Here is a 17,831-nt window from a genome sequence, read left to right on the forward strand (position 1 = left end):
CTCCCAAGTAGCTGGGACTACAGGAGCACACCACCATGCCTGGCTAAGTTTTGTATTTTTTATAGAGACAGGGTTTCACTGTGTTTCCCAGGCTGGTCTCAAACTCTGGGCTCAAGTGATCGATCTACTCACCATGGCCTCCCAAAGTACTGGAATTACAGGCGTGAGTCACCCCTCCCAGCCCTAAAGTCTTAATTACTGCAATGAAGTGCATTTGGAAGAACTTAATAAATAACAGTACAGTTTAAATTTCCCATCTTGAAGCTGCTTCTCCTATAAAGAGGACACATCTATTAATTTCAGCAAGCCCTTCCCTGTGAATATGCTTTTAGGAGGTAGAGATAAAAATTGGGCATTTGCTCTAAATCTGCTTGCAGTCTGGCTAGATGATGTCTTTCCAGGTGGCAGTGAGAGGAGCAGGTCATGCACAGTTGGAGAACATTACAATCAGTCCATTGAATATTAAGGTCTTTTTTGTTCTCCTTGATGGTTAGATTCTGTGAAGATAGAGTTGATTGATATCTAAGGAGAACGTTAGTTATGATTGCTTTGTAGCAAACAGATAAATGTAGTCATTTAAGAAAAGATGCTTCTTTTCTAATCAAAGGCAGCATAAAACTTTTAAGGGCCAGAAAGAAAATTGAGAGTTTTTTTTTTTTTTAAACCAAGATGTTATGCCCTATTTTTAGGATGGTATTCAGCCAAAAATATGTGCCTTCAGCTGTTTGTTATATATGGCAGTCAGAAAGGGTGCCAATTGTTTTTGACTGACCCCTATTTTTGACTCTGTGAGTCTAATTTAATTGAACATGAAATCATGTGGAGGTGTCTGCCCACCTTCTAGACATTTTTTAAAGCCTTAGGAAAGAAGCCTCAGTTCTAATACCAGCTTTACCACTACCGTGAAGCAATGTATCATCAGCTTTGTCTTGCCATCAGATATGTCACCCACTCTCTTAGCACTTTGGGAGGCAGAGGCAGGCGGATCACGAGGTCAAGAGGTTGAGACCATCCTGGCCAACATAGTGAAACCCCATCTCTACTAAAAATACAAAAATTAGCTGGGCATGGTGGCGAACGCCCATAGTCTTAGCTACTCAGGAGGCTGAGGCAGGCGAATCACTTGAATCTAGGAGGCGGAGGTTGCAGTGAGCTGAGATTGTGCTGCTGCACTCCAATCTGGGCCACAGAGAGAGACTCTCTCTCTCAAAAAAAAATTGGCATCTACTGACATTTGCTTCATTGCTTGACTAACTGTAGTTCCTGCTCACTGTCACTCTCTCTAGCACTACTTCTATTTAGATCTTGGCAATTGCAATATACTAATAGATGATTCTTTTAGTTCCCTAGCTCTCAGTTCTTGACCTCGTCCAGTGATCTCAAACACTTGATCATATCCTAGATCAGTGTTCTCAACTCAGGGGTGATTGTGCAATATTCAGATACATTCTGATTTTCACCAACTGGGTGAGGGGGATGGCTGGTATTATTGGCATCTAGCGAATGGGTAGAGGCCATGGATGCTGCTAATGCACAGGACAGCCCCTGACAAGAAGAAATTACCTGATCTAACATGTCAGTATGCAGAGATTAAGAAAGCCTTCCAGAGACCTAATCATTACCAGAATTGCATTCCTCCCCTATTCTATCCCAAACATTTCACTTCCTGATCACTATTGCCTGTCTTTCCAAGCTCATTCCCTCTAGAATCCCTACTCCAGCAATTCCTTGACCCAACTAATACCTGCAGTCTGTTCATCCCTCACCTTTTCCCCCATCTCTTCTTACTCCTCCTAAATTCCATGGTTGATCATTATAATCATTCCCTTGTATCTCCTTCCCTTTCTTGCAAAGCCCAACTTCGTTTAAATCCAACTTTCCACTTGCTCTGTATCCACCTACTCACACCCACTCTTGTAGCCATATATAAATGGAGCAAAACACATAACTTTGCTGACTAGTCCCACTTTAAATTCAGACTGTGAACTTAAAGCAGACCTTTAATGTTGTCTGGCAATCACACTATCTGTTCCAAGTTCATTCATTCATTTATTTTCCTAGATGAACATTTTAACACTTTCTCACATCTTTTCAAACTCTCAAACCTCCTCCACTTTCCTCACTTTTAGTTGATTACCTTGCTTTCTATTCCACCAAGAAAATAGAAATAATAAGAAAATAGCTGGGTGTGGCGGCACCCCCATACTCTGCCTGCCTGCCTGTTTGATTAGCTATTACCGTCAATGAACTATTCATGTTCCTTTCTCAATGGAACCCCTCTACTGCTATACTAGATCCCAACCTGTCTCACCTACTCCGGGATATCACTCTAGTTATTTTGGTTTTTTTTCATCTTATAACATGTTTATATTCTGCTGGATCATTTCCGTCATAATATGAACTTATCATTATTTCTCCCTTCTTCAAAAAAAGCAAAAACAAACAGCAAATAGTTTATTCTTGCCATTCTACCCCCAAACCATTACTGCTTAATTGTATGTCTCTCTTTGCGGCAAAACCATTTGAAAGAATTGTCCATACTTGGCTTTGTCTAACCCTCTCCTTCTATTCTTTCTTAAACCCGTTCCAATTTAGCCTTTGCCTCTATCTCTCAATCTATACCGCTCTCATCAAGGTCATTAGTGATCTCTGTGTTGTTTAATGTAATGGTCTAAATAACTCAGCTTTCATCTGAGTTATTAGTTGCCACTGATAATGTTGATGGTCACTTCCTCACCGCCCCTGCCCCAATTCCAGTATATTTTATTCACTTAGCTTCCAGCATACCTCATACTTTCTTGGCTTTCTTATCTGATTGTTTGCTGCTTCTCTGTCCTCTTTGCTGATTCCTCTTCTTTTCTCTGACCTGGAATGCCCAGGGTCCACTGCTTGATCCTCTTCTCTTCATTATCTTTACCTATTTCTTTGGTGATATCATTCAGCTTCTTAGCCTTGAATACCCCTTATTTATATGCTATTTCCCAAATGTATGCCCCCAGCCCAGACCTTTCTTCTGAAGGTCTTCTTATATATCCACGTACCTATGAGATATCTCCACTTGCATGTCTAATAGGCATCTCCAATTTAACATTGCCAAAATCGAACTTCTGATTCCCCCACCAAAAATCTGTTCTATTTGCAATTTCCTATCTCTGTTTATGTCAGCTTCCTCTTATCTGTTGCTCAGTCCAGCAACCTGGGTATCATTCTGGACTCTTCTCTTTCTCTAGTACTCTATAACCAATCATTCAATAAATCCTGTTGGCTACACTTACAAAATATGTCCAGAGTCTGAGATCTTTTACCAACTCCACTGATATCACCTCTGGATAGAACTATTTCTTGACTGTTTTAGTGGGATAGCCTCTAACTGGTCTTTCTGCTTCTATTCTTGCCCCTCCATTGGCTGTTCCAAACAGGCACCGGTGATCTTCAAGAACAGAGTGTGTCAGATTCTATCGTTTATCTACTCAAAACATGACTTAGTACCATGACTCCTCATGACTCCTCATGTTACTTACTCATTGTTTAAAGGATCTATATAATTTGACTTCTGTGACCTATTATTCACCTACTCTTCCCCTTTCTTCTTTGGCTTCTCTTTATTAATGCACCATATCCTCTTGCCTAAGGGCTTTTGCTCTGGCTGGTTCTTCTGCCTGGAATGGTCTTCACAGATAATGGTAGCACTCCCGTCTCCTTCAAGTCTTTGTCAAATCTCTTTTCTCAGTAAAGCCTACCCTGAACTCTCTGTTAAACCTGCAGCTGTGGGCTGGGCATGGTGGCTCATGCCTGCATTCCCAGCACTTTGGGAGGCTGAGGTGGGTGGATCGCCAGAGGTTGGGAATTTGAGAACAGCCTGGCCAACATCTTTCTCTACTAAAAATACAAAAGTTATATGGGCATGGTGGCACACATCTGTAACCCCAGCTACTCAGGAGGCTGAGGCAGGCGAATAGCTTCACCTGGGAGGCACCATAAATTCAGTATTTATGATCACAGAACATAAGGAAAACAATTATAGCTCACTCAGCCTCCCAAAGTGCTGGGATTATAGACATGAGACACTACACCTGGCAACAACTTGATTTCTTATTCCTCACTTAAGGAAAAATGTCATCTATAATATAATTTCTCAATATATGTATTACATCCTATTCTTGTTGAAGGCTGCCAGAAAGAAAGAGCAAGTCATCAATAACCACTCCTTTGTGAGGCCAAGACAGGGGATCACTTGAGCCCAGGAGTTTGAGACCAGCCTGGGCAACCTGGCAAGACCCTGTCTCTGCAAAAAAAATTAAAAAGTTAGCATGTAGCTCATGCCTATAGTCTCAGTTACTAGGGGAGCTGAGGTGGGGCATCCCTTGAGCCCAGGAAGTCAAGGCAATAGTGAGCTATAATTGTGTCACTGCACTCCAGCCTGGCCACAAAGTGAAACCTTTTCTCTAAAAAAAATTAGGAAGGAAGAAAGGAAGGAAAGGGGAAGGGGAAGGGGAAGGGGGAAGAAGGAAAGAAAATCAGTGTGTTTTCTTTCAATAGCTGGTCTATAAACAGAAATTTCTTTGCAGCTGAACCAATGTTTTCCTTATGTTCTGTGATCATAAATACTGAATTTCCATACATTGCAGTTCTATCAGAAAAAAAACTTGTTTCTTTTTTAAAGTTGCTAATTGTTTTTTACTATTAAAATTTATTTCAAGTTGCAATTCAGTGCTTGGAGACAGTTTTTAAGGTCAGCTCAGAAGATACACACCTAGCAGTTTCACAGCCTTTGACAGAAATGTTCACCAATTCCTTCTGTAAGGTATGTTGTTATTATTTTCTAATTATTAACTGATATAAATATGACTACAATTTTATGTTAATAGGTTGTTAATAGTTGAGGGGCCAAATATATGAGTAATTAACTTCTTCCTGTGTATAAGGTAAATAATCTGTCTATACGGATATAATTGGGGCTAACTCATTTAATGTGCTTTAGATTTTCATATTGATAACTATTCTTTTATATTTAATGATATGTATTAGTCTACTTTTAAGTTCTTTATAGTATCTGAGTATTTTTTTCTTGAATGTCATTTCAATGAACTGAGTATTTTTTTGATTTCCATCATCTGAATTGATGTTTCCCTAAAACATGGAACATAGGTTTAAAAAGTTTTAATGTCTAGAAAGCAGCCAGGCAGAAATAGATTCCTCTGGAATTGAATCATCATTTCTGAAGCAGATTGCAGCAAATTTGACCATTGATGGGGCTCCTTAAAACAGGGAAAGGTTAAGGGTCAATGTACAAAGCTAAGACTGAAAATCCAAGTTTTCTGATCCCTACTCTTGGGGACTGTTTATACATGGTCTTGGGTTTTTGTCCTTTTCAGGGAACAGACCGTAAGACTCTGAAAAATGCTAAGGTTTTAGTGAGTATAGGGTTCCCACACATGAGTGACCTCCCACCTGTTTCTTATTTTTCTGAGGCAGGTCTCGCTCTGTCACCCAGCTTGGAGTCTAGTGGTGTGATCATGGCTCATTAGCAGCCTCCACCTCCTGGGCTCAAGCAGTTCTCAATTCTCCCACCTTAGACTTGTGAGTAGATGGGACTCCAAGCACACACCAAAGCACCCAGTTTATATATATGTATATATATTTTTTAGTAGTAACAGGGTCTTGCTTTGTGCGCTTTGTTGCCTAGGCTGATCTTGAACTTTTGAGCTCAAGCCATCGTCCTGCCTTGGCCTCCCAAAGTGCTCAGATTATAGGCATAAACCACCACATGTGGCCCCACATGTTTCTTCATGACATTTTGGTGCCTCATGGGTTCCTTTTGTTTTCTAGCTCCATATTTGAGCTTCAGTATATAATGAAGAATTCTGGAGTGAGGCTGAAACATACCTTGCACACTTCAGTCTGGAGTGGACATTGCTGACAATACAACACTTGGCTGGATCCTCCAGGCTCTATTTCTAGAACTTCTTGGTCGGAAAGGTTGTTAGAATTGCAATGAAGATGGCAACCTGGCAGTAAACCAGTCCCTTTTTTTATGCTTTAGAAAAAAGTAAAGAAGTTATACATTAATTCATCAAACAGATGAATACTTATTATATGACAAGTTATAAGGAGATAGTGAATTTATCTCTGTTCCTCATCAGGGAACTCCTTTTTTCTTCCCTTTGGTGAAGGTGGCCTGTGGTTCTTTCATTGTTTGGGCCTGCAACTCCCCCAGGGAACCCTGTTTGAGTGGCTAGATATGGTTATGGCTAAAGCAGACCTTCTTTGCTCTCAGGTGTACGAGGCCCATGCTTGAGGCAGCTCTTAGATTTGCTCACTCTTTAGCTAATGTCACCATTGACTTAGTACTAAAGATATTAGAACTTTTTTTTTTCTTCTCAGGAAGCTTTAATTGACTTTTATACCCTTTGGATTTTGAATGAAGCTTTTTCTTTTCTTTTTTTTTTTTGCTGTATCTCCCCAATTGCATTTAATTATAAGAAATTTGTTGCTCACTATTGTTAAAATATAGTTTATTGAAACTGGCTGCATAGTATAGCTGCAGTTGTGATATATGTGGTATCATAATTCTTTAGTAGTCTTATTTTACAGCTATGGCTTTATTCCATATGTGTTTGTTAACAGAGTATGGCAGAGAAAGTGAAAAATTCATCTGAAATAGCATCAAGATTATTGTAATTAAAGAAATTATTTGTCTTACCAAGTGTACTTAGTTGTGATATTGGGCATTTTATTTTTAGAATACTGCTTTTCTATTTTTTTCCCCAATTAAATTTATATATAAAGTGGATTCATTCCGTTTATTTAAAGTAGGTAGCTCTTGCCCCCACATGGTGAACTCAAATTTATGCAATGAATATGCTAATTAGTTTTCAAAGTATAAAATGGTGGCAATTTTAGTAAATAATTCAGAAGAATTTGGAAGACAGAAGAGATTATAATCTATTTTTCAATTGCTATTTTTCTGATCCCCTAAATCACTTTTTCCCATGTATAAACTGCCTAGGCTTATTGGAAGATTTAAGCTACAAATCCTAAAGCCAAGTACTGTAGGATGGTAATGTGTCTTTGAATTATATTTAGATTCTGAGTAACTACAGTCAGTTTTAAGTAGTGACCTCTACTTAGGAAGGTTTTCATTTTGTTTCTATATTTTTATTCCAATATTTATGTTTAGGAAAACTGATTAGTAGATAATGATTAAAAAAGTAAGGACAAGACCCATACACTTTGTCAGTGATTTTGTACTTGTGAATATTTATGTCTAATTTTCAAAATATATTTCTGATGTTAGAGCTATCAATTTTGTGGAAACGCTAATTAAGACAAAGATAATGATGGATGTAGTTTACATACAGTACATAGTACTGAGTGTGGTAGCTCATGCCTATAATCCCAGCACTTTGGGAGGCAAAAGCAAAAGGATTGCTTAAGCTAGGAGTTCAAGACCAGCATGAACAACATGGGAAGACCTATCTCTACAAAAAATAAAAAAATTACACGAGTATAGTGGCACATACCTGTAGTCCTAGCTACTCTGGAGGCTGAGGTGAAAGGATCACTTGGGCTCTGGAGGTTGAGGTTGCAGTGAGCTATGATCACACCACTGTACTACAGGCTGGGTGACAGAGTGACACCCTGTCTCAAAAATGAACAAACAGCAACAACTATATATATGTACATATATAATTTTAAAAATTTTTATATAGGCCAATGGCTACAAATTATATTTCTTTAAAAAAATGAGGCCACACACAGTGGCTCACAACTGCAATCCCAGCACTTTGGGAGACTGAGGTGGGTGGATCACGTGGTCAGTAGATTGGGACCATCCTAGCCAAAATGGTGAAACCCTGTCCCTACTGAAAATACTAAAGTTTGCTGGGTATGGTGGCATGTGCCTGTAGTTCCAGTTGCTCGGGAGGCTGAGGCAGGAGAATTGCTTGAACTCCTGGGAGGCAGAGATTGCAGTGAGCCGAGATTGCGCCACTGCACTCCAGCCTGGGGACAGAGCGAGACTCAGTCTCAAAAAAAAAAAAAAAAAAAAGACTGATTTATGAACTCAGAGTCAAGTTTAAAAGCAATACAATTTTAAAAAGATCTTTCAAAAATGTAAAAAATATGTTGTGTTCCCCATGCCATTCAAGATTTTTCTGAATCTTAACATTTGGTTTTCATAAGCTACTTCAGTTTGAACTTAATTTATGGAAAAGAGGTTTTGGAATGATAGTAGGTGTAAAGGCAGGGATTTTATAGTGTTTCCTTATCTTGTAGTGAAATTAATATATGTTCATTGTTTTAAAAAATTTGAGGCCAGACATGGTGGCTCATGCCTGCAATCCCAGCACTTTGGGAGACTGAGGCAGGCGGATCACGAGGTCAAGAGATTGAGACCATCCTGGCCAACATGGTGAAACCTCATCTCTGCTGAAAATACAAAAATCAGCTGGGTGTGGTGGTGGGCACCTGTAGTCCCAGCTACTCGGGAGGCTGAGGTGGGGAATTGTTTGAACCTGAGAGGCGGAGGTTGCAGTGAGCCGAGATCATACCACTGCACTCCAGCCTAGTGAAAGAGTGAAACTCTGTCTCAGAAAAAAAAAAAAAAAAACAAAAACCGAAACACAATTGGACAACATGGAAAGATAGAAAAGATCACAATTTCACTTCTGATACTCATCTTTCCAGTCTGTTTTTTAATGTGTGTGTGAACATATTTAAATAATATGATCATATTATAAATGATTTTTTGTAGACTATGATTTTGACTTAGTAGGGTATATCTTAGATAGGATATTAGACATTTTGTTCCAAAATTTTCACTAATATAAACAATCCCTTGATCATATTTATATTCCTATTCCTTACATAACTGATTCTATTTTTTTTTATTTGTGAAGTAGGATTGCTGGATATGGGAAATGCACATTTTTTTAAAAAGTTTGATTCACAGCTGTGTATTATTCTCTAGAAAAATTTCACATATTCTTTTTGTTTGTTTGTTTTTGAGACAGGGTCTGGCTCTGTTGCCCAGGCTAGAGTACAGTGGCATGATCTTAGCTCACTGCAACCTCTGCCTCCTGGGCTCAAGCCATCCTCTTACCTCAGCCTCCCAAGTAGCTGGGTCTGCAGGCACGTGCTACCACACCTGGTTAATTTTTGTGTTTTCTGTAGAAATGGGGTTTTACCATGTTGCCCAGGCTCGTCTTGAACTCCTAAGCTCAAGCTATCCACCTACCTCAACCTCCCAAAGTGCTGGGATAATAGGCATTAACTACCACGCCTGATCACACATATTCATATTTCTAATAAAAAATATATGAGAGGACCTCTCCCCTATTTTTTGTTAATACTATTATTTAGGAATTCAATTTCACGATGTGGAGTTACAGATGATTAGAAACGTGGGTAATTTATTTTTACTTTATAGTACTCTAGGATGATTCTTTATGTAGCTAAAGGGAAGTATATTGATTTTTATTTAATTTCAGAATGACGTTCTGCCCCTTTCAAACTCAGTGCCTGAAGATGTGGGAAAAGCTGACCAATTAAAAGATGAAGGTGAATATTTCATACAAAAATGACTTAGTTAGTAAAGCTTTCTGAAACTGTGGAGAAAAATATTGTCCATTGATTTAGTTCTGATTTACAGCACCAAGACTAGATTGTCCTAAGTGCACATGGCATTTATGAAACAGAAATGAATGTGATGAGTAAGAAGCCTGAAGTACAGAATGGCTTGTGGGCAGTACAGTTACGGCTTGCTTCAAGAGAAGCAGATCTGTTGTGAGCAAAACTTGCAGAACAAATCGTAAGGGCTAATTGCTTCTGACTGTTTTTGATACTTATACTCTAGGATCCCAATTCTTCTTTAACTTAAAAAGAGGAAAAGAGTTTTCAGCATTATTTTAATTTTCATATGTTTAGTGTTTCTGCTTTGAAATTTAAGGCAGGCACATGGTACTTGACTTGTTTATTAGCTAGCACATTTGATTACTACATTATTAAATTTTATGCAAGTTGGCTATTGAAGCATGCTTGGTTTTAACAAATAAGTCACTGTTAAGGATTTGTGATCAACTTTTTCATCACGTCACCTATGTTAAGCTATAGACGAGAGCCAGGTCAGGCCTGCTAGATTTGTACTGCAAAGCTGCCTGCCCAGCCCTGAAGTTTTGTATGTTAAATATTTTGCGATTTAATAGTTTTGTCATTAACTTACACTATACATGTGTATAATATTTGTGGCACATGTGTGTGTGTGTGTGTGTGTACACACACAAGTTATGATATCTACACCTTTGAGGTGACACAGGAAAAGACATATAATGCAGTTTTAATAATGTAATCATAAAATGTCATCAAGACAAAGAGCCCAACAGCATCATTGAAGTCTCAATAACCCAGAAGATTAAAATGTTTGACACGGAAATTAACCTATCTGGGCTAACGTAGATAACTTTTCGTTTATTCATAAAAAATGATGTTATCCTCTCAGTTTCCTTAGAGGCTTTATATTGACTTCTTTTTGGGGGAAGCTCTAAATTAATTTTTTTAACTCCAAAAAATACTTGTTGAGATATAATTCATATATAATTTACTTCTTTAAACTGTATGATTCATTAATTTCTAGTATATTCACAGAGTTGTGCAGCCATTACCATAATCAATTATAGAACTTTTTTTTTTTTTTTTTCTTGAGACAGGGTCTCACTCTGTCAATCAGGGTAGAGGGCAGTGACATGACCACAGATCACAACAGCCTCAACTTCCTGGGCTGAAGCTATCCTCCTGCTTCTGCTTCCAGAGTAGCTTGGACTACAGGCATGCACCATCAGCCTGGCTAATTTTTTTTTTTTTTTTTGTAGAGATGGGATTTCACTATGTTGTCCAGGCTGGTTTCTAATTCCTGGGCTCAAGCCGTACACCCACCTTGACCTCCCAAAGTGCTGGGATTACAAGGGTGAGCCATCATACCTGGCCTACAGAACATTTTTATACCCCCACCCAAACAAAAACCATGTGCTCATTAGCAGTCACTCTTCATATCATTTTTGATTCCTAATTTACAGTAACTTGAATATTCTGTTTTTGGTTCCTTGAAACTTTACGCCTCACTCTTCCTGTTAAGCAGCTAATGATCTATTAAGAACAAGGCTAACGTGAGAGTTTCTGGTTTAAGAAAACTGGAAAGAATCACAGACGCCTTTGAGATGTAAATCCTTCCTTCTAATCTCCATTGTTCCTAATATTTTCTTTTTCTTTCTTTCTTTCTTTCTTTTTTTTTTTTTTATAAGACAGGGTTTAACTCTGTCACCCAGGCTGGAGTGCAGTGGCACAATCACGGCTCACTGCAGCTTCAACCTCCTGAGTTCACATGATACTCCTGCCTCCGCCTCCTGGTACCTGTACCTGGCACTACAGGAATGCACCACTGGGTGCCCAGCTAATTTTTAAATTATTCTTTTTGTTGAGATGCAGGTCCCATTATATTGCCCAGGCTGGTCTTGAACTTCTGGCCTCAAGTAAGCCTCCTGTCTTCATCTCCCAAAGTGTTGGGATTACAGGCATGAGCCACCACACCCAGACATAGTTTGAACATTGGTTCTTATAAGTGCAGAGGATGCTGTTTTTTCATTTAATGGTATACAAAAAATAGCCATAGAAATCTCTTGTTTTGCTGACCAGTTATTAACTTAGCTAAATTACTGCCAGATGTATCTGCAGATGCCCTTCCTGAAAATTCAGTAGTTTGCAGGCTAGCCATGGTATCTGAAATTCTATCTTTCTAGAAATTAATCTCTTCAAATCCCCTTTTAAAAAGAATATAACTCTGGAAGGGATAGCACATAAAAATATAATCAGCCAATATCATGGTATGATTAGTTTTATCAGCTTACCCTCAGCAGTGTTCTGAGAACTTGATTATCAGCAGATGTGTGTTTTAACAGGGAAAGAGTGGAAGACCAGGTCCAGATTGAGATGGTGATTAGGGAGGGTGTTGCATCTGGAACGGGCTGGGGCAGCTCAAAAAGGGAGGAGAGAGATGAAGATAAGGAAGGTGAGAAGAGATTCACTTTTGCCATGAGATAGTCATAATTGTTGCATTTACTCTTTTAAGTCTAGATTTTATAAGGTATATAAACATTAATTTTTTAAAATACTCTGCAATGTTAAAATGATTCAAACACACTGAAAGCTAAATAATATTAACTCTATAGTACAATATAAAACTTATCTCCAGTGTGACTGAAAAATCATGAGGCTCACTTTCATATAATTATAGTTTCCATGATTAAAATGTATCTATTAGAGTATATGTTTCTAATGTATATTATACTTACTGCACATACTGGTTACTTTATTTTAGGCAATAACCACATGAAAGAAGAAAATTATGCTGCTGCAGTGGATTGTTACACACAGGCAATAGAATTGGATTCCAATAATGCAGTTTACTATTGCAACAGGTAAACTATAAAGAAAGAAGAAAAAATAAACGTATGAACTTGCCACTCAGAGGCAACCACTGTTACTATTCTGTTAACATATTTTGTCTTCCATAAATTTATTCATTTTTATTTTTATTTATTTTTTTGAGACATGGTCTCACTCTGTCACCCAGGCTGGAGTACAGTGGCATGATCTTGGCTCACTGCAACCTCTGCCTCCTGGGTTTAAGCTATTGACTCACCTCATCCTCTGCTGAGACACCAGGTGGACTACAGGCACACATCACCATGCCTGGCTAATTTTTTTTTTTTTTTTTTTTTGTAGAGACGGGGTTTTACCATTCATGTTGTTGGCCAGGTGGGTCCTGAACTCCTGACCTCAAGTGATCCACCTGCCTTGGCCTCCCAAACTGCTGGAATACAGGCATGAGCCACCATGCTTGGCCAATTTATTCATTTTTAGATTCACCTTTGTTCATGGGGCATATCAAAAATATGTTTGTATTTTATTGCAATCTTTCATAAGCATTATTTAAGTGGTTACAAATTAGTCTCTATTACTAGTGCTTATTCTTTTTTGTATTTCAAGCACCTATCATTGTGGCTGGCAAATAAGTACTCAGCAAGGGTTATTTTTCAATAAGCATATAGACATACTTTAGTTTCCTCACCTATTGACCTACTGGTGGGCATTGAGGTTGCTTCCATTTTTTTTCAATATTATCATATAAAGCTGCAATGAACATCTGTTGTTTCTGAAATATTTTCATGCTTTAGATTTGCTGGACTTTGGATTTATCCCTGGAACTGCACTTAGTAGGTCTAGAAGTGCAAATTATTTTTAAAATTGTTGATGCAAATTACAAAATTGTCTCACCTTCTTTGAAAATATTTTGAAAATAATCTCCCTAGGAATGTATCTGTTCTGGCTATGCCCTTTATCAGCACTAAGTACGAAAATGATTAATTATTGCTAATTTAATCTTGTTTTCATATTATTGTTCTAATTTATATTTAAGTACTGGTGAAGTTGGATATTTTTCAAATGTTGGCTGCTTTTGTTTGTTTTTTTCCTAAATTTTCTATTTATATCTCCTATAGACTGAATGTTTCTTTCCCCTCAAAATTCATATACTAATGCAAATTTTAAGCCAAATCTCCAATGTGATGGTATTTGGAGGTGGGACCTTTGGAAGGTGATTAGGTCATGAGGGTGGGATTAGTACCTTTATGAAAGAGACTTTGGAGAGCTCCCCTGTCCCTCTTGCCATGTCTTAGCTTGTTTGACCACAGACTTCTTTCTTCTTTCTTGGCTCTGTCCTTTTTAACAGGGATCTGACTCCTATAGGCTGCATTTCCCAGGCTCCTTTATTATCTGGCTTTTGTATACATACATTCAGCCATGGAGGTACTGGTAGGAGTTTGGAGGGTAGAAAGAAGAGAGAAATCTGGGTATTTCTTCCTCCTCCTTTATTTTATTTTTTGACATCATGATATATATTCAGCAGGGTCTGCGTCTCATCCTTGTCTTTCTACTCTCACCTGAGACACGTACTATGGCCCTAGCCTTTGCCAGGTGACCTTCGGTATTGGACTTTGTACTTTGCTCCTCAGTCTTAGGGATGGTAATGGCTCCCTGTTGTCAATTTCTGTATTGCTATACAACCCTGTTTGACCTCTCAGCTCTTCTACTACCTTATGGAATAAATTTTCTGAATTAAATTATTCTGTTTTAAATATTGAAGTTCTAGTAGAACTTTCTGCAGTGATTGAAATGTTTTATATTGGTACTGTCCAACTCAGTTGCCCCTAGCCACAGTGGCTGTTGAGCATTTGCAATGTGGTTAGAGAGCAATTGAGGAACTAAATTTTTAATGTCTAAATCAATTTAAAATTAATTCAGATAGCCACATATGGCTTATGGCTACTATATCAGACAGCAGAGCCTTAAATGAAAGATATAGAGCAAAAATCTGTGGGTCCTATTTGCACAGCTAATTGCCTTTTAATGTTTTTTCACATGTAAAAGTTTTAAATATTTATGTAGTCCAATTTGTTTTTTTTTCTTTGAATTTTATTCCAGTGCTTTTAGACTTAGAGCTCTCCCCATTTACAGACTTGACAAATAACTTCTATTTTCTTATTTTTCCTTTCATTTAAATTTTATCATCTGAAGTCTGTTATGGTGAGTAGCATTACTATTTTAACCCATATGAAACTTGTTAGGATGGCCTTATCACCTTTTATTTTATGGTAGGTTCTTAGGTTTGAAAGAGATCTTTGAGTTGGTCTGATCTTTCATAGACTTCTTATTATCAGATTTAGGGTAGTCACACCCTTCTGAGGTAGCACCATCTTCCCCTACCTTTTCTTTTGTGGTCATATCTGTTAGAAAGGTCTTCCTTATATTGACACTGAATTTGTTTTCTTGTAGGTAGCTTCCGTCAGTTGGTTTTACTTAAGAGAGTTCCAGAATAATAATGATTCTTCTTTTTTTGAGAGAGAGTCTCACTCTGTCACCCAGGCTGGAGTGCAGTGGTGTGATCTCGGCTCACTGCAACCTTTGCCTCAATTCAATTACTTGAATTACAGGTTCAAGTAATTCTCTTGTCTCAGCTTCCCAGGTAGCTGGAACTACAGCCATGTGCCACCATGCCTGGCTAGTTTTTTGTATTTTTAGTAGAGGTAGAGTTTCACCATGTTGGGCAGGTCAGTGTTGAACTCCTGACCTCAAGTGGTCTACATGCCTCAGCCTACCAAAGTGCTGGGATTACAGGTGTTAGCAACCATACCCAGCCATGATTCTTCTTTTTCATGACAATATCCTACATTTTAAAATTTGCTACCATGTTTACTTTTCTCCACAAATGTTTGAACATTTTTCTGTTACACTTCAGGTAGTACAGCTTTAAGTCCTGTACCTTCACTTGAAACTTGTTTCAGTATCTGTTAGGTATAGTTCTCTGAAGTTAACACAGTATAACTGGCATTAGTCTAACTGGACCAACAGTCTTGTAAGGCTCTCATTTAACCTACTTTCTAGATAATATAACTATGTATCAGCATATTCTAACATTATTTATTAAGTTCATTTTTGCTTTTGGTATATTACAGCCTCTTTTTTTAATAGATTCTCTCTGTTGTATAATTCAATCACATATTGATTTGACAGGTTTATACCAAATACCTGCTATGTACTAGTACTGCCACTGAGGTACAATTGGTTGCTTATATGGAAATGCAGGCTGTTACCTTTTACCCCTATCAAATTCTTTCTTGTTATAATCTCCTATTTATTTGTTTTTTAAAGGCTTTTTGATAAGTAATCTGTAAAGTAATGAATTTGTTCTTACTCTTATTTTCATGTCATCCACAAACTTGAGAAGAGTACCATATCTTACATTAATTATATCAGTAACAAGTTGGGCAGCAGCTCATGCCTATAATCCCAGCACTTTGGAAGGCTGAGGTGATGGATCACTTGAGGTTAGGAGTTCCTGGCTGATGTGAAACTCTGTCTCTGCTAAAGAAACAAAAACAAAAACAAAACAAGTCAATTAGTGGAACTATAATAGAGAAGTGGTTAAGAGCTGGGGTTCTGAACCTATACTCTTAAAAATATGTATGTATTTGAGTAGCTTTGGAGGTACACGTGGTTTTTGGTTACATGGATGAATTGTATAGTGGTGAAGTCTGAGATTTTAGCGAACTTATCATGTGAGTAGTGTACATTGCATGCAACATGAAGTTTTTTTTATCTCTCATCTCCTTCCCATCCTCCTCCTTCCGAGTCTCCAAAGGACTTTATACCACTCCATATGCCTTTGTATAACCATGGCTTAACTCTGGCTGATAAGTGAGAACACACATTATTTGTTCTTCCATTCCTGAGTTACTTCACTTGGAATTATGGTCTCCAGCTCCATCCAAGTTGCTGCAAAAGACATTGTCTTGTACTTTTTTGTGGCTGAGTAGTATTCCGTAGTATATACATATATACCACATTTTCTTTTTCTTTCTTTCTTTTTTTTTTTCGAGACACAGTTCGCTGTTGTTACCCAGGCTGGAGTGCAATGGTGCGATCTCGGCTCACCACAACCTCCACCTTCTGGGTTCAAGCAATTCTCCTGCCTCAGACTCCCAAGTAGCTGGGACTACAGGCACGCGCCACCATGCCCAGCTAATTTTTTGTATTTTTAGTAGAGATGGGGTTTCACCATGTTGACCAAGATGGTCTAGATCTCTTGACCTCATGATCCATCTGCCTTGGCCTTCCAAAGTGCTGGGATTATAGGCATGAGCCACCTCAACTGGCCTATACCACATTTTCTTTATCCACTCTTTGGTCGGTGAGTCCTTAGTTGGTTCTACATCTTTGCAATTGTGAATTGTGCTGCAGTAAACATATGCGTGCAGGTGTCTTTTGGATATAATGACTTATTTTCCTTTGGGTAGGTACCTAGTAATAGGATTGGTAGATTAGTAGATCGAATGTAGATCTACTTTTAGTTCTTTAAGAAATCTCTATACTGTTTTCCAGGTTGCACTGATTTACATTCCCACTAGCAGTGTATAAGCCTTCTTTTCTCACCACATCCCTGCCAACATCTGTTGTTTTTTGACTTTTTAATAATGGCCATTCTTGCAAGAGTAAGGTGGTATCATATTTCAATTTGCATTTCCCTGATAATTAGTGATATTGAGCATTTTTCATATGCTTGTTGGCCATTTGTATAACTTTTTTTGAGAAATGTCTATTCATTGTCATTTGCCCACTTTTTGATGGAATAATTTGTTTTTTTCTTATTGATTTAAGTTTCTTGTAGATTCTAGTATTAGTCCTTTGTTGGATACATAATTGGCAAATATTTTCTCCCAGTGTGTGGGTTGTCCAGTTACTCTGATGATTATTTCTTTTGCTTTACAGTAGCTTTTTAGTTTAATTAGGTCTCATTTATTTATTTTTGTTGACCCCAGACTCTTTGGATTCTAATTTCTGGCTCTGACATTTACTACCTTTGTGACCTTGAGCAAATTTCCTAGTGCATCTATGCCTTGGTTTCATCTCTAAAATGTGGGTAATAATGGTATTTACCTCATAGGATTGTTATGGAGATCAAGCAGTACAGGTAAAGTGCTATCAAAATGTCTAGTAAAGAGTGTTGTATACAAGTGATATTTTTTTTAATGGAGACTGTTTTTCTGCCTTGATCAAAATATGAAGAGAGATCCAACTTTTTCAGGGCCCAAATATGTTGTCAATTTTCTTTATTTACCAGTCTAGTAGTAACCCTCTTAGAATAAAAGGAAATAATTTTAGTCCAATAGGACTTGTTCTGAATTAATTCAGTGTCCTTTTTTTCTCTTCTTTTTGTCTCC

The 17,831-nt window shown here is 37.9% G+C and overlaps 1 protein-coding gene across 2 annotated transcripts in view; it reads left to right on the forward strand.

Annotated features, from left to right (window-relative positions):
- Positions 1 to 17,831, forward strand: part of SGTB (small glutamine rich tetratricopeptide repeat co-chaperone beta) — a 56,135-nt gene that overhangs the window by 2,690 nt on the left and 35,614 nt on the right. For both annotated transcript variants that reach the window (XM_010336572.3, XM_003925791.4), the window contains exons 3-5: positions 4,701 to 4,804; positions 9,492 to 9,561; positions 12,371 to 12,470. In XM_010336572.3, the coding sequence (XP_010334874.1) occupies positions 4,701 to 4,804; positions 9,492 to 9,561; positions 12,371 to 12,470 (274 nt within the window). The remainder of the gene's footprint in view (positions 1 to 4,700; positions 4,805 to 9,491; positions 9,562 to 12,370; positions 12,471 to 17,831) is intronic.

The sequence above is a fragment of the Saimiri boliviensis genome, chromosome 1 (genome assembly GCF_048565385.1).
Source record: "Saimiri boliviensis isolate mSaiBol1 chromosome 1, mSaiBol1.pri, whole genome shotgun sequence".
Taxonomy (NCBI): domain Eukaryota; kingdom Metazoa; phylum Chordata; class Mammalia; order Primates; family Cebidae; genus Saimiri; species Saimiri boliviensis.